At 40.7% G+C, this 18,009-nt stretch overlaps 1 protein-coding gene across 1 annotated transcript in view; it reads right to left on the bottom strand.

Annotated features, from left to right (window-relative positions):
- Positions 1-18,009, bottom strand: part of TRAPPC10 (trafficking protein particle complex subunit 10) — a 69,327-nt gene that overhangs the window by 9,998 nt on the left and 41,320 nt on the right. The window contains exons 10-19 of the mRNA XM_081950890.1: positions 17,755-17,831; positions 17,107-17,198; positions 16,127-16,267; positions 14,841-14,953; positions 13,534-14,048; positions 12,542-12,683; positions 3,179-3,337; positions 1,830-2,059; positions 1,304-1,404; positions 690-816 (exon numbers count right to left, since the gene is read on the bottom strand). Coding sequence (XP_081807016.1) covers positions 690-816; positions 1,304-1,404; positions 1,830-2,059; positions 3,179-3,337; positions 12,542-12,683; positions 13,534-14,048; positions 14,841-14,953; positions 16,127-16,267; positions 17,107-17,198; positions 17,755-17,831 — 1,697 coding nt within the window. The remainder of the gene's footprint in view (positions 1-689; positions 817-1,303; positions 1,405-1,829; positions 2,060-3,178; positions 3,338-12,541; positions 12,684-13,533; positions 14,049-14,840; positions 14,954-16,126; positions 16,268-17,106; positions 17,199-17,754; positions 17,832-18,009) is intronic.

Here is an 18,009-nt window from a genome sequence, read left to right as displayed (position 1 = left end):
TTTACTTTTTCTGAAGTTGGCTGGCCATTTCTATTTCTATGTATGGATCTATTCTTTTTTGCAAATTAGGAATTAATGCAAATGTTTACAAAATTTTTAGTATAAATTATGTATGCCAATCTTTCACAGTCTCTAGGGCAGATAATTTTGTTCTTTATTTGTTGAAAAAATGCAATTAGCATTAGCCTTTTAATTTCATTTTGTCTTACATGTTTAAGAAGTTCAATGGACTGAAAATAAATGTATTCTAACAGAAAACTGCAATTCAAATTATGAGAAACAGATTTTCAACAATTACCAGTCAAATAAAAGAACCTGACATTAATATTTTCTCAAAACCTTATCTTTATAGCTGCTTTTCAACTGCCTCTCAAATAATTGCAATAGCATTTACAGTAAAATTATTGAAAAAACAGCAGCTAAACTGAAACTAATATTCTCCCCATAAAGATGCTTTAGATGAGACAAGAGACTCTTGAGGTTCCATTTGTTCTTCCCAAATACTTTTCAGGCATTACAATAAAATGATAGCTTTCATAATCATTTTGAAAATAAATACTTGATTTTTTGAAACCACACATATGAAGATATTTATAACTTTTAAGATGCGTAACAAAATTAGTGAAATTGAGTTGTAGTGCAAATCTATGTTTTTTTGTTATTGCAAGAAATACATGTAAAACAATTACCTGTTCAGTTTTAGGATTTAGAGGTTGAAGAGTTAAATCTTTGTAAATGTCAGAACTTTTGAGATTATTGTCATAGAATTGAAAACAGATTTCTGACATGTTCTGCACACATATTTGTATATATTTCCTAAAATAAGAAAAAAATAAACTAAATTGAAAATAAGAAACTATTATAAAGAGTTATTGCTATATACAATTTAACTTTGTGTGCATGCATACATGTATATCCTTGCAGCAGAATTAACCAAATGAAAACAATAGTTTAAAAAAATGAGAAAAACATGCTAATTTACATTAGATTATACCCTAACCCTAAATTTAAATGATGTTTTAAGCAAAGGTCTCATTTGAATGATAAAAAAATCCCACCACCCAATTGACAGTACAATTCTATTCATATCTACTTAGAAGAGTCAAACGGAATTTAACACAGCTTTCTCCCAAGGAAGGTTGTAGGTTTGGGGTTGCAGCTTAAAACATAAAAGGACCCAAATGTAGCCTTGGGATTAAAAAATATTTTCAAACCTTCCTGCTCATTCAAACTACCTAAATCATAGTTTTGATAAGAAAAGCTTTTATGATGGAATAGAAAATGAGAATTTTGAATAAGTTACCTTATGCCTGCTGATAATAACGAATGTTTGGCTTTAAAAGGTACACTGAAGGTAAGTGAAATAATAGTGGAGTAAATTGACCATGGACAATCAATGGTTACCTATATGAAATATATAATAAAATCATCTGATATATTACTTAAAATTTCCATTTAAATACAAATAGTTGTTACATTTTTCAATTTTGGGCATGGAAGAATAAGTGAAGAGCACAGCATAGTATAGCATGGCACATCCAATCCAATCCATAACCTTGGATTTATTTATTACAGATTGATTGTCTTGCAATTCTTTCATCTCTGTATCAAATGCACAAAACAACTGTTTAAAGCAAGCTAGTTGGAATAGCAAAACAATGCAAAACAATACAGAAACATTGTAAGATGAGCAAAAGATCTCCAGGGATCAAAAAAAAAAGCAGTACCACAGACTATTAATATAGAAGTATTTGCCAGTTTGAAATACGATATTGACATCTGAATTTTTTAGTTAATTTAAATATTAACCTTTATTCATAATTTCTTACCTTTTGGTCAATTGTAGTCATGCTATTGCAAGACATTTCTTTCTCTTTGCCTTTTTTCCTACACTCTTTACTTGATAGATTCTCATTTTCCATCATACATATTGGGACTGATGGCGAGTATAAAACTTCAAGTTCAAAGGTAATCACATGATATGCAGGAATCACTGGTAAACTGATACTTGTGATTTTTTCAGATGACTGAACAGCTAATGATGCTTCTGATACCTTTTCTACAATTGTATGAAATATAAATTAGGGACTATAATTTATATCTGAATTAACAAATTATTCAGCTTGTAACATATAAGCAAACTCTGTTTTGATCTCCAAGTAACTGTTTTGAATGCTCCAAGCATGAAGTAAACCATGTGTTTCACAATTTTATTTGTTCTGAGCATTGCAGCTGTTTCCAGGGGGAAAGGAGACAGAAGGAGATAAGTGTTTCCCAACCTAGCCAGCATCACATTAGTGATCAGCCATGTCCCAAATTCTATTGCTTTAGATTGGATGGGCTGGAGTGGGAGTTAAGTACTCAAAATAAAATAGGATTTAAATTCCTTGTTAGTCAGAAAAATAGCTGAGCAAAGTTCTTCTAAATTATTGTTATGATAAAATTAAGGTTATGTATGTAGGATAGGCTGTATGTGTGTTGTATTATTTTGAAGATACATAATCCAAATGTTTTAATAACAGTTGCTTGGTTGCTATGATTTGGTATAAATTATTGTGATTTGGTATAAATCAGTTTTGTATTAATATATATTTTAGATACATACATGCATAATGTATATATGCATGTGTATGTACACAAAATTATTATATTAATACAAAATTATTTCTTAAACTTTTTATGGTTGTGTATTCTATGCATGTTCTTATGCCTTGCAGAAGTTGTCTTTCAAGTTAAACTGAGGAGGCTTGTTATGTTTTCCTGTGAAAAACTCTAGTTGCCTGCTAAGTCACCAAATCTACTTCAGAGACATGTTGGCACCAAGATGGAGAATTCATTGTGAAAACACATCCTCATTAATTAAGCAATAGATGTGTGGATGAGTTCTAAGGTTTAATGTTGCTTTTAATGCTATTTCCCTGTGTTTTAAACAGCGAGGGAGAAAGGAGAAGTAAAACTTCAGAAATAGATTTGATTCTATTTATTTTTATAAATTTATGTATCAAATTTGGAAACTTTCCATCTTCGTCACAGAGTGCCAAATCATAATTATGTTATGTCATGTGTTCACATCTACAATTCCACTGAATGTTTATAATGTGGAATCTCTTTTATCATAGTATTAAAATGCAACAAAACTGAATACCTTGAGTGCAACAATAAAACTAAAACTAAATACCTTGGGTGTTTGAATAAATCACAGCTTTGCTTTCAGGATGGTACAAGACAGGCATGGCATCAGCATTACTTAGTTGTAGTGCATCTCCACTCTTCATAGTATAGTGGCCAGTAGTCACTGTAAATTTTACCTTCTGAGGAATGCCAGCCAAAAGGCTATCTGGAGAATAATGAGTTGATAATAAGGGGTGTGGCAAAGGAATCATTGCTTGCATAGCATAATTTGGATATTACTGAATCAACTGCACAAGATCTGTTTTAGTGTGTCTAATCGCCTAACCCTAACCCTATTTTTTATCACATATAAACATTTAAAGACACAATACTGTGCATGTAAGAGCTCAGAAAGACCTATCATCCATCCGTCCGTCCATATCTATCTATCATCTATCTATCTATCAATCATCTGTCTGTCTGCCTGTCTGCCTGTCTGCCTGTCTGTCTGTCTGTCTATCATCTATCTATCTATCTATCTATCTATCTATCTATCTATCTATCTATCTATCTATCTAACGTCTCCTTGGGGAAGTTTGACAGTGTACATCAAAAACTCCAAAAAGTGTGTCCAATTACTGCTGAATTAACAGCTTAGCTAAAACAGAGACTCACAAAAGGGACAAACAGAACACTCATAAAGAAAGCACCATTAATTCTGTTATATTAGGACCACCAGAAAGGTAATAAATATTATTTACCAAAAGATTTCAGTGAATCAAATCACAATTTCTTTGTAGAAACAGAAAACTGATGGCAGTAAAAGACCTAATGGTCCATTGAGTTTGCCCTTTAAAGTTTCTAGGTATCTAGAACTGGCCACAGTATTCCAAATGGCCTCTGACTAATACCCTATGCAGAGGGATTATAACCTCCTTTTTCTTGCTAGTGATCTCTCTGATGAAGCATCCTAAAATTTTGTTTTCCTTCACAGCTGTCTGGTTACACTTTTTGCTCATTTTGTAGTCACCTGCTATGAGCGCACTTAAATTCTTTTCTTCTGTTGTTCTATCACTGTACCCCCAATACTGTACCCTGCCAGAGGAGTCTTCCAAGTGCATGAGCATACATTTAGAAACAATAAAGTGCAGTTTTCACATTTTTGATCAATTTTCCAGCAATACCAAATCATTTTTCATGTTATGAATATCCCCAGGAATATCAACATTATTACATAGATGGGTATTAGTTCAGCATTCATAAAACAATAAAATGCTGCTCTCGAATATCCTGTTTTCTATCACATAATCTATCACATGATTATTTCACCTTCATTTAATTATCTATGAAGGAACTCAAGCAAACCGCTTTATAAGTAGCGTTTATTTGAAGAACATCTCATTTTAGATGAACAAGGAGCGGAGTATTTTCATCCATTAGAAACAGCTTAAACCTTCACAATAAACACAGGGAATGAAGGCAGTGCCAGGAACTCATTTTATTATGTTCCATATTTTGATGATATTTTCATATATTGCAACAGATACATATTTTTAAAAAATATTTAGTGCCATTACATGGGCAGTGAGGTTCATTTGACAGTTCCCATGGACTCATCGAGCTATGATATTTACTTTTGACTTTAAAGCAATAATTACATACTGCAGTAAGGAAAAGTTTGTAAACTCTTTAGAACTATCTGCAATAATGCAGTATTGTGACTTCTAATAAGATTTGAGATTTAAACTGCCTATCTGCCCAGGACTGAATTGGAAATCTTTAGCCATGCCTCTGGTGCTGTATTAATCCAGTTTTTTCAATGATGGCATGGACCCGACAAGCAGTACAATAGTGGTTCATGATGAATGATTGCAAAGGTTCAAAGGGATGGTCGACGACGCTCTGAGAATAACCTCCAACTCCCAGGTTGGGTATCTTTTTTTTTCTGCAAAAAGTTTTTTATTTTTTCTCTTTCAAATTCATTCATAGGTATACATTCTTATAATTGCTATTTAACATTTATCTATTCATCGTTATTCTCTATATTCATTTTTACATACATACATACATACATACATACATACATACATACATACAGATAGACAGACAGACAGACAGACAGACAGACACATATATAAAAATACAGTTTGGATCACTTTTTTGCCACCCCGTGCCTCCATCTTATTTTGCAACAACCTAATTCCTTCTATCTTCTCAACCTCCTTTCTCTGCTTGGCGGCACCCCTAAGGAAACTTCAGACTCTGGGGTGATGTCCAAGCGATAAGTGTTCGTTGGGAGCCAGGATTGTGGATAACGCCGCCACCTGGCACTGGAGCGTGTTGGGCACCAATCCAAGCCTTCCAGAAAATAGTCCAAGATCTGTAGAATAGAAGTGAAAACTGACTCAATCTGATTCTTTGTGCACCACTTGAAGAAGGCCAACCAGGTGGAATTGTAGATCCTGGCTGTGGAAGCCCGTATGGTCTGGATGACTTTGATGGAGAGCCTGCTCCTCTTTAGAAGGTCCGTTTCAAGTGCCAAACAGCCAATTGGAGCCATTGCAGCTCCGGATGGAGAAGGCCCCCTGGCTGAGAGAGACCTTGTTCTGGGGAATTCACCAGGACAGGACAATGGATAGGTTGACGAGATTGGCAGAAGGGAGCCACCAGGAGAATGTTCGCATTCTCCGTCAGGAGCTTCCAAATTACTCTGGGAATGAGAGGCAACGGTGGGAATGCATACAGGAGACCAGGTGGCCAGTAACAATGGAGGGCGTTGGCCCTTTCCGTTCGAGGGGAGCGGAGTCTAGAGAAGAACCTGGGAAGGTATGTGTTCTCCGGGGTGGCAAATAGATCGACTAGCGGTCAGCCGAGCCTCTGTGACAGTTGGTAAAAGAAGTCCGGGTGAAGGTGCCACTCCGAATGATTGATGGTGGCACTGCTCAGCCAGTCCACTTGAACGTTGTTCACCCTGGAGATGTGCTCTGCTCGAAGAGAACACAGGTGTCTTTCCACCCACCTTCCCAGAGACTCCGATTCCACCATCAGGGACCTGGATGGGTGTCCCCTTGGTGGTTGATATGCGCCTTCGTCGCTACGTTGTCCGTGAGAACCATCACGTGGTGGCCCTGTCTGTCTGTCTGGAAGTGAAGGAGGGCAAGTCTTGTTGCTTTCAACTCCAGCCAGTTGATGTTGTGCTTTAGGTTGGTGGTGGATCATCTACCCTGCACTATTTAGTTGTGCAGGTGGGTGCCCCAGCCAAATAGTCTGGTGTCTGTTGTGATGGTCAGGCAATCTGGTTCTCTGAAGAGACTGCCCTTCGACAGAGCAGGAAATTGCCACCATCAAACCTTCTGGGGAACTGGGATCAGGACTGACGAGTTGCTGGCACTGGCTTTCTGATGAAGCAAAAGGTACACTGTGGCTGATGTGAGTGTAGTCTGGACCACGGCACAATGGAAAGGCAGGATATCATTTTGCCGAGGAGTTGAGACAGCAGTGTGATGGGAACTTGCCATGATTCGCGAACTTGGTACACCAAGACCCTAATGCTGGTGATCCGCTCTGGAAATGGGAAAACTTGGCAGTCTACAGTGTGGATCATGGCTCCGAGATGTAGCAACCTGGTGGTGGGAGTCAGGTGACTTTTCTCCGGATTGATGGAGAACCCGTGGTCTTGAAGGGTTCTCATCGTGATCTGGAGATCTTGAGCCGCTTGCAGGTGGGATGACGACTATGTGAGTATGTAGTCCAGGTAGCATTGGAACCGCACTGGACGTGATCTGGAAAGTTGCTACCGCTGCCAAAATCTTGGTGAAGCTCCTGGGCCTGATGACAAGCAGAATGGCAGGGCCATTGGCAATGGCGGCCTGCGTAAAAGAATCTCAGGAACCTCAGTGAGTCTTACGGCTTGGGATGTGGAGATATGCTTCTTTGAGATTTATGGATGTTAGCAGATCTCCAGGCCTGATGCAGCCCAAAATTGACTGGAGAGATTGCATCTTGAAGTGTTTGTATGCAAGATGATAATTGAGCTTTTTAAATCTAATATTGCTCTCCACCACTACCACCCCAAGCTTTTGGGGACCAGGAAGAGGATGGAATAAAATCCTGACCCTTCTTGAAGGATCTCCTGCTCCATGAGGGCCTTCTTGATCGGGCAGGAGGGGGTGGAGCTACAAATGAAATGGTGTGGAGGAGAGGAGATGAACTCCAGGGTCAGAAATATATAGATTGTTTGCAGAACCCACTGGTCTGACGTGATCAGCTCCCATTGGGCGTGAAACAGCTGCAGACGCCCTCCGATGGGAGCCATCAGGTGGTGGTCACTTATAGCAATGGAAGGGCCTGGAGCCAGACCCCCCCGCGAAAAGGACGCTTGGAGAAGGACTGTTGTCAACCCCTATCACAAAATGACTGATGGTCCTGGGACCGGTCAGTTGCCTGAGCATAGGGGCGCTGGTAGGAGGTTATGCTCGGCTTTGACTCTGGAGCACAAAAGGACTGCTTCCTGAAGTAATTGGGTGCTTTACGTTCAGCCCTCTTGGTCACTGAGGGCATGACCTTCCGCTTATCCTTATTTTCGATAAGGACTGGGTCCAGGGCCTCCCCAAAAGGTTTGCCTCCCTTGAAGGAACCGAGGCCAATTTCCACTTAGACTTCATGTCAGCGTTACAATGACAAAGCCACAAGAGGCATCACGTAGTAACGTTGGAAGCTAAGGCCCTAGATGCAAATTTTGCAGCATTAAGAGTGGCATCTGATGTGTACTCGGCCACCGCTCTGATCTTATTCACATCCTGTCTCAATCTACTCTCCCCGGCTGGAAGTTTAGACAGGAGTTGTCTAAGCCAAAGGAGAGAGGCTCTAGAAAGGAAGGACACAGAGGTGGACGTCTTTATCACCCAAGCCACCGCCTGATGGGTTTTGTGGCAGGTTTTCTCTTGTCCTCCACCTTCAGCCCCTCTAGAAGGTCAAGGGGCAGGACTGAGGAGGAGGTGAGTGCTGCAACTGGCGCATCTACAGGGGGCAATTTCAGTATCTCCTCCAAACTCGAATCTACCGTGTACAATCTCCTGTCACTGCCGCTAGGTGCGACCATAATAAATAATAATAATAAATATTTATTTCTTAGCCGCACCCTCTCCCGAAGGACTCGGGGCGGCGTACAATAAAACATATGAAATAAATATATAGACAAGACATACATATTACAAAAACATATACCAAGACATGTACAAGGAGGAGGTCGGCTAATGAATAAAAACAATAAAATACAATGTTTAGAAACCCCTAAATAATTGAATACAATTAAAATACCCAAATAAAAACCCGTCAGGAGCGATATAGTTAGATCAAAGTTGAGCCAGGCCAGCTACTTGGAATAGGTGGATCTTGAGCTTTATACGAAAGGAGCGGAGGTCAGAGGTATTCCTAATATCCGGAGGGAGGTCATTCCACAGGGCTGGGCCCGCCACAGAGAAGGCTCTACTCCTAGGCGCCGCCCCTCGACACTGTCTGGTGGACGGCACCTGGAGGAGGCCCTCTCTGTGCGAGCGGATTGGTCGCAGGGATGTATGGGGCAGAATACGATCCCGCAAGTAACTAGGTCCTGAGCCATGGAGCGCTTTAAAGATTGTTATCAAAACCTTGAAACGCACCCGATAGACCACAGGAAGCCAGTGCAGCTCGCGCAGGAACGGTGTCACATGGGAGTACCTAGTACTCCCCATAATTACCCGAGCGGCTGCGTTCTGGACCAACTGTAGCCTCCGGGTGCATTTCAAGGGAAGCCCCATGTAGAGAGCGTTACAGTAGTCCAAGCGAGACGTCACCAGCGCATGAGTGACTGTGCGTAAGGCGTCCCGGTCCAGTAGGGGGCGCAATTGGCGCACCAGGCGAACCTGGTGGAATGCCCCCCTTGCCACGGCTGTCACATGGTCATCCATGGACAGCCGGGCATCCAGGAGGACGCCCAAATTGCGCGCCCGCTCCACGGGGGCAAGTTGAATGCCCCCGATGGCCAATGATGGAATTAATTGGCTGAACCGGGGAGTCGGTACCCACAGCCACTCCGTCTTGGAGGGGTTGAGTTTGAGTCGGTTGTCATCCATCCAGATCCGTACGGCTTCCACACATCGGGACATCACTTTGATGGCCTCGTTGGGGTGGTTCGGGGTGGAAAAGTACAGCTGAGTATCATCAGCGTACAGATGGTATCCCACCCCGAAACCACGGATGATCTCATCCAGCGGCTTCATATATGTGTTGAACAGGAGTGGCGAGAGGACCGACCCCTGTGGTACCCCACAAGTAAGGGGGCGTAGGGTCGACCTCTCCTCCCCTGCCAACACACGCTGCGTCCGGCCAGAAAGGTAGGAGCCGAACCACCACAAAACGGTGCCCCGGACCCCCAACCCCTCCAGCCGGCGCAGCAGGATACCATGGTCGATGGTATCAAAAGCCGCCGAGAGGTCTAAGAGGACCAGGATAGAGGAACAACCTCTATCTCTGGCCCTCCAGAGATCATCCACCAACGCGACCAAGGCCGTCTCCGTGCTGTGACCGGGGCGGAAGCCGGACTGGCGCGGGTCTAGATAATCATTTTCCTCCAGATGCCGTGGAAACTGGTAGGCCACCACACTCTCTACAACCTTCGCCGAAAAGGGAAGGTTGGAGACAGGACGATAATTGGCCAGCTCCAAAGGATCCAGGGAAGGCTTCTTGAGCAAGGGTCTCACCACCGCCTCTTTCAAGGCAGCCGGGAGAGACCCCTCGCTCAGCGAAGCGTTCACTAGGTCCAGGAGCCAGTCGCGTGTAACCTCCCAGGATGCCAGTACAAGCCAGGAGGGGCACGGGTCCAATAAACATGTGGTGGGTCGCAGTCGTCCACGCATTCTGTTCAAATCCTCGATGGCAACCAAGTCAAACTCCTCCCAGGTCGATTCCTCAAGACTCGCCACGAACGTCTCCATTGGACCACTAACAGGGACCCAATCCTTCCGGATTTGAGCGATTTTATCCTGCAGATATTTCCCAAATTCCTCTGCTCTGCCCTGTAGAGGGGCCTCCCGCGGCCTCTGAAACAAGAGGGAGCGGGACACCCGAAACAGGGCGGCAGGGCGGTTCTCTGCAGATGCAATGAGAGTGGCACAATATTGGTGTTTGGCCACTCTCAATGCCACAAGGTACGTCCTTAAATGGGCTCGTGCCTGTGTTCGATCAAGTTCGGAACGAGAGGATCTCCAGTGTCCCTGGCTGCACCTATTGTCTTTGTACCACATCAAGAAATAGTTTAGGGACAGATATGATTTCTTGAGCCTGGACCGGCTCTTCAAAGAGACCCTCGCTGAAATCCAAGGATTGGGAGTGGCCAGATCAGGGGCAGAGGTACCCATGTGGGTGGAGGTCTTCGCCTTGTTCAAGATAGTCTTGAATGAAGTATGTTTAAACAGACCCGCAGGACGGGCTTGTCTGGAACTGCCCCTTCATCCCCTGATAACTCTGGCTCAGGCAAGGCAGGATGTTCCCAACCTGAATCCTCACTATCCAGCAAGGAATGGGGAGAGGAAGGCCCTTGCCCCTGAAGTGCCTCCTGAGAAGAGGGACGGCCTGGAGTGAACTTGCATGGGCATTTGGCTCACTGCTGCGTGCCTGCTACTACGCCCTGGGAGATGGCCCTAGCAATGAGCTCTTGCATTTCAGTTGAAAGGTCGGGTCCCCGATCCTCTGCAGACCAGGGTCTTGTAGTAGCCTGATCTGGGAGCTATTGGGGAGCTAGAGGCCCCACAGGGACCAGCTGCTTGTCCGCCTCCAACTGGCAATCAAGCAGGTCAGCATGGTCTGCCATGGATGGCCTAGAGGAACCTGCAGTGACCAGCAAGACGTCAGGAGACAAATACTGACCCTCGCATTCGCTATCCGAAATGGGATGGCTGGGCCTGGCGGGGTCTCAGGCGAAGCTCACCTGGGAGACCCCTGGGTAGCTGCTGCAGACTGGCGATGGGCCCTGGCAAATTGCTTCTCCAATGCCTTTTTGCGCTGGAGAGCCTCTCTGACTTGTCCCTTGGCCTGCTTCTTCCCCTGCTCGTTATAGGGCTTGGTCCCCCTGAGGGCCTACCTAGCTGCCCTGCCAGCTTGTCTGGAAAAGGACCTGCTGGTGGATGGGCCTGGCTGCTCTGCCTCCGCAAGGGCCTGGTCTGCTATGCTGGTGTTGGTTCAAGGCACTCAATCGAGGCAGGGCTTGCTCCACTCACCATCCGGTTACAAATGTGGAGGAAGAAGGAATGTGTTCCTTCAAAGCAGAGCCAATAGGAATCAGCGGAAGAAAAAATGATGAGCAGACAATCGGAGATGGTTCTAGCGCGAACCAGATTGCTCCCAGCACCAACGCAGATCTAAATCAAGGAGTATGACCTATGAAGGCCAAAAACTCCATTGCCGCCAAAGTATGGCCTCTCTGGTGGCAAGAAGAGCAGACCTGCCAGAAATCCGGACAGGAAGGCTCCTCGCAGCAATCTGCTGAGAACAAGGCTAGTTGGGTTGGCAACAGGCAAAAAATGCGGCAAAAAGAACAATCCAAGATGGCCACCGTGAAGAACCGTCAATCAAAATGGCCACCAGGAGAAGAAATGCCTGAAAACCTTCGGCACCAGCCACCTGAACCTCCCGCCAGGTGCAGCCATAGGCTGCAGAGTTCTCGAAGCTCTCTCTGCTCCCAGCAAGGACTACCGTGACTGTGTGGGTGTCGCCACTCCAACCCGCACATGTCGATCGCTAGCCGCCCCCGACAACTGCGAGCTCCTGAGCGAGCCCAGGACACTGAGGCTTCAAAGGGAAGTAAAAGGAGAAAAAAATAGCTCACCCAAGCCTGCTCTCAAGGAAATGGGAAAAAATTAAAAATAAAAGGAAAAGAAATATTAGAAAAGCTATGGAGAGTCCAAGCTATCTGCTGAGGACTGTAGGAAAAACTTTAAACACATCTCCTGGGCTAGACTGAATTGAAAAAACTGGATTAATACAGCACCAGAGGCGTGGCTAAAGATTTCCAATTCAGTCCTGGGCAGACAGGCAGAATTTAACCCCTGCTTGGACTCTCCAAGCAGCGCACAGGAGAAATAAAGAATTCACAAACTTTTCCTCAACACTGAAGCTCCTTACATATTGTAATCATTAGTAACCATTTTCAAGGTTTAAATGTGTAAATTCCAAAAACACATAATCAGTAACATCTTAAAATACGTATATGTAAGCTATCAGTTAGGAACAATCAAACTACATTTGGTCCAAATACATTATTTAAAAAAAAAACAATTAATGGAAGATAGCTGCAAGGAACTTAGTCCTCACAAGCTAGTTTGCAGCTTTTTTGTTTGAGAAATAATTTTAAAACTATAAGAAATAATAACAAAGTACAACTTCTTTTACTTACCGGTACATGGTTCCACTTTTAGCTGTGGCTCCTGAGAATAGATATCATACTGCACAATTGGATAAATATGAAGTAGGGCAAATTGCATTTTGCCCACGGAAATGCATAACTGCCTGAGAGTATATGTTCCAGGTTCTTTGCCCTATGAGAACATTTAAAGTATTTATGTATTAAAATGCTTAATGTTAAACGGAAGGCGATTTGTACAAAGCAAGAGATATAACATCCTGTCAGCATATAATTACACAAAATAGAGTGCATTTTTCATTCTCAAAGGGATATCCATATAACCACTGGTATATTCTATATTTTTATGAACAGAGCAAAAAGACTTAACACAGCTTTTTATAGTAAATAATTTGAGCTCACATTAATTTAAAGAGGAGTAATATCTAGTTGCTGCTTCCATCCATTCCACCCTATGAATACTGAGTTCAACTAAGTGTGTTCTGTTATATGTAGTAGGAAAAGCATATATAGGCCAGCAAGTCACATACTGCACTCCATAGGGGAGCTCTACTTTACACAAATAAATTCAGGGCATTAGGAATTGTGCTATTTCATGTACATACATGTTTGAATTGTCTACTGACTATTACATTTTCACTTATGACCAATTATTATTTGATGGGCTTCACACCAGGCCCCTCAATATCATGAGAATTTTCAGTTTTAAGAATAGGGTGGTTTTTTTTGTTTGTTTCATATTTATCTATTTCAAACTGAGTTTTGGGTTTGCTTTGCTTTTCCTCCCCTTCTCTCTCTCTTTGCTTATATTTATTTCTTGTATTGGTCAGTGTTTTTATGTATACATAAAAAGTAAAAGCTTCTGAACTCTTGGGAACTTTCAATGTTTCTGCATAAATATGAGCTAAAATATTCTCTATTCTCTATGCAAGTCCTAAAGTGAGAGAAAAAGAACCCAATTAAACAAGTGAGTCAAAAGCATTACATTTGTTCACATTTCTGTGTGGCAAAAGTAGAAAACATACCTGGGTTCTGAAAGTTATTTTATTAATCCCTGGTTCCAGTATGAAATTGCTACATTTTAATACGTGGGCCCCATCCTCCAGAGTCAGCCCTATAGGTATTTCCAGTGAAGAGCTGCTCTCCTGCCTTCGTAACAGCATATGCACATTTTTGCAGATGATCCCTGTTGTGTTCAAAGAATTATCCGAGGGACTTCTCTCATACATTTCATACAACTCCAGCCCTTGTAAGCCGCTTCTTGAAAGAGAGACACCTACAATTTCATTTGGAAAGTTGATAATACCATTGGAAGTCTTGTGCTTCGTAAGCCATTCAGCTGTCTTCCGGTAGCTATTTTTTTCAATGCTGAAATGGACATTAATAGCAATGTGATCCACATTCACTGAGACGGGCATCAGATTTACCAGCGTCAGTTCAATAGATAGGGTTCCACCCACATGAACCACAGCATTAGGAGGATCAAAATGTAGATTCTTCAACTGTGCGAAGGAATGCATGGAAAGCATAACTTTCTGCCCTAGGAAGAAAATATAAAATGGGATTTATGGTATCTTATGTTGGCAGGATCAGTTCTACTGAAAACAACATTTCCATTTATCTAATTATAATAACCTTAAGGGAAAAGTGATTTCTTAGTTCACTCCTTTAAATATATTTAACTCAATAAATATGCATTACCTCATTGATCCCCAAACCCAAAACAATTTTAATTCAAGCCTTGCAGTTTGGAACAAAACATTAAGTACACCTAAATTATTTTTAACCCTACATTTTGCTGAATCAAACACTTTAGATAGTAGCTTTAGGTTAACTAAATTAAAATAAGGGGATGTATATTCAGAAAAGTAAATATATTATGCACATTATATATATTTTCTTTTGCTGTATGCAAATTATGTTGCCATTTATCATTTTATTCTAGTATGTTCTAGAATAAGAGAGATATAAAGCTTTGAGTTAAACCTATTTGAAAATGTATTCATTCACTTTTCTGACTTCTGTGGTTTCAAAAAATATTACATACTTCAATCTGTTTTTTTCTACTCTGAAGACTAGAAAATTGTTGCTCTAAAAACATAAAATCTAAAACTGAATTATCATATTTTGTAAATGTGATATAATTGATGGATTTACATAGAATGTAAAACTAAACTGCCCTGAAATTACTTGTAATCAAGCAAAATAAAAGGCAGGGATAAGTAAGAATCTTGAGAAAATTAAGATGTTATCTTGACATTCACCAAATGAAGTTGATAGCTTTAAATGTAGTTTGTTTGAAGTTTGACAATAAGATTCCCTCAAATCTTACCTTCGGTTTCTGAGGGTTGTTTGGCAAAATCTAGTATTTCTTGGCAAAAATGTTTCCGCTCTTCTTCAGTTAAGTTATTATCACCAGCTAAAAGACTGCTTGTCTGAAGATAGCTGGCACAAAGATAAGGAAGGATGGAAAAAGAACGTACCGTATTTTTCAGAGTATAAGATGCACCTTTCCCCCCCAAAAAAGAGGGTGAAAATCTGTGTGCATCTTATACACTGAATACAGCATTTTTGACCTCCTGAAACCCCACCTCCTTCACAAAAATGGACCTACAGAGGGTTTGGGAGGCCTGCAAAATACTCCTGGCAGTTGGGGAGGGCAAAAACAGACCGTTTTTTGGCTTGTTTTTGCCCCCCCCTCCCCCAGCCTCCAGGAGCACTCTACAAGCCTCCTAAAGGCTATGCACGCCCTTTTTGGGGGGGGAAACGGGACCATTTTTGTGAAAAACAGGCCTTCTTTTGCTTATTCCCCCCCCCCCAGCCCCCAGGAGCACTTTGTAGGCCTCTCAAACTCTCTGCATGCCCCGTTTTTCACAAAAAATAAGGTGTGCAGAGGGTTTGGGAGGTCTGCAGAGTGCAAAAACGTTTTCTTTTAATTTACCTCTTCAAAATCTTGGTGCGTCTTATACTCCGGTGCACCTTATACTCTGCAAAATACGGTATATACAAGTCATGATAAAAAAAATAAGTTAATTCTTTTATCTTCCATTCAGCAGAAATACTAAAAAGATTATAATGCAATAATTTTAGTAGTTCAGTAGTGATTTTATGCTGAAATAGTGCAAAAAACATTTTTTCTACATCGCCCAGTATTCTTGATGCTTTATTTAAAACTTTGATTCAAATATGAACATGTGAAAATATGTATTTAAAGCAATTAAATGGGAACAAGAGAAAGGGATGACACACACACAGTCCTCAATTTACCACAAGTTCATTTAGTAACCATTCAAAGTTACGAAGGCACTGAAAAAAATTGACTCATGCCCATTTTTCACACAAACCTTGCTCCATCCCCATGGTCAGACATTGGCAACTGATTCATATTTATGATGGTTGCATTGTCCCAGGGTTACCTTTTATAACCTTCTGATAACCAAAGCCAGATTCACCTAACAATCAATGTAATTTAACAACTGTGGAAGGAAAGGTGGTAAAATGGGGCAAAATTCACTTAACAAATGTCTCATTTAACAACAGGAATTATGGGCTCAATTGTGGTTGTAAAGCAAGGACTGTGTGTGTGTATCAAACCATCCATCTTTTTTAAAAGGATACTTTTCAATTTGTCCTAGGTGCTTCTGACATTCTGCTAATTGCTTTCGTGTATGTGTAATAAGCAATGTCCATCCTTCAGCAAGGTAAGTTTTTAATGCACCTTGAAGATAAACCTCAGCTTTTTGAGGACTCTTCTTTTTCCTTAGGAATAAAATCACCAAGAGGAAGGGAAGAAAGGAAAACACATTAAATGCATTCATATGTAACTTTTATTTGTAAACTCTTATCTTTAACTCTTACCTATTACAACTATCAACTAATGAATGGATGGCAAATTCTTCATTTAGTAAAGTAAATTCACCAATAAAACATGTAAAATGTGAATATAACTAAACAATATTTTCAACTTATGTTAGGCTATGTTCTACTAAACAAAAAAAGAAAGTCTATTAAATTCTTTCCTAAACAATTATTCACATGCAAATACAACATTAAAAGTTTCAAAATCACAAAGTACTCTCATTCCCTTTTCTACATCTAAGGTAATTTTCTTTATATTGTACAGAGAAGCCAGTAACTTAACTACTGATCAGTGTATTTTATTAGCAAGAACTTTATAAAAAGTGTAACACCTTAATATACATAGGATTCCTTTTTCCCATTACAATAACCAAAAAAAAATTTCAGTGACATACTATTCTAGTATCCTGGTTCAATAGTCAGAACAGCATAGTCTGACAGTAATTAAGTATTTTCCCCAACTAGAGAATGTGTGCTATTTCTGGCTGCCACAAATAGCAGAATAAAACATGGTTTGGAAAAAATTATCTTTTAAGATTTAATAAGGCTGCACCATCCCGTAATCAGTAGGATATTTAGCCTCCGACAAGATATGGGCAGGGAACCTGGAAGTTACAGTTCTCCAGCTATTCAAAAGCACTGCAGTGTGCTTTTATGGTTAAAGGTGAAATGCACATAGTAGTTAGAGATACCCTTTTCAGAATATTATGATATGCAACAATTCCAATAAGTTTATATACATGTAAAACTCTGCCAGATCCTTTCCAACAAGCTTTGCTGAGCGATTTCTTCCAATGTTTTTGTACATTTCAATAGTAGCATGAGAAAGATCCTGTGGAAAAGAAACAAAAGGACTGAGGGGATATACTATACTGTTACAACTCGTTTAAAATCAGGTTTAATTTAGCTACATTCAGGAACATACAGTAGATATCTTAAAGTTGGTCTAGGCAAATAGATCTCCAAGATTTTGTAACTTAAGGTATTATTTAAGTCACCATTTAAAACTCATAAGCTTTGTAATGACAGAGCACTTTTATTTTATTTATTCGTCTTTCTAAGTGTTACCAAGAGCATATTGAAATGAAACAGTTAACTAAAAAATTAAAATAGTTTCCACTCCAGAATTCATATATGCATAAAATATTTGGGGGTGGGTGGGTGTATTTTGATTGATGTTCTTAGTCGAGATGTTTCATTTTGGATGTCCAAATGTTTACACTTTATATTAATTTTACTAAAAGTGATTGAGCCGCTAATAATTACGTTATTTTTCAAACTAGATTCTAATTCACATCTAAAAATACTATACTATTCCAACTACTAATTATGTAGTTAGCCATCCTCAACATATTTTATAAATATATAAATACATAAACCATCCTTACCAAATAATGCTTTTCAAAAGCTTCTACAGATGATAAAGCTTCTTTGAGTTTCTTATAAGGAGACTGTGCTGTATTGGCTTCAGAAACAAAACAGAACGTAATAGAAAACATAAGATTCAAAAGCATCATCCACAACTTTGCACTAAGTGTTCTGCTAAGGATTTCAATTTTAATTCTCACTATCGATGGATGGAGGAAATTCAGATGTAGCTATAATATTACAGCCTCCATTAAAGGGGAATGTTCACTAGCACC

This window comes from Natrix helvetica, assembly GCF_964273705.1.
Source record: "Natrix helvetica genome assembly, chromosome: 4".
NCBI classification, from domain to species: Eukaryota; Metazoa; Chordata; class Lepidosauria; order Squamata; family Natricidae; genus Natrix; species Natrix helvetica.
This window is presented reverse-complemented; position numbering and strand designations above follow the sequence as displayed.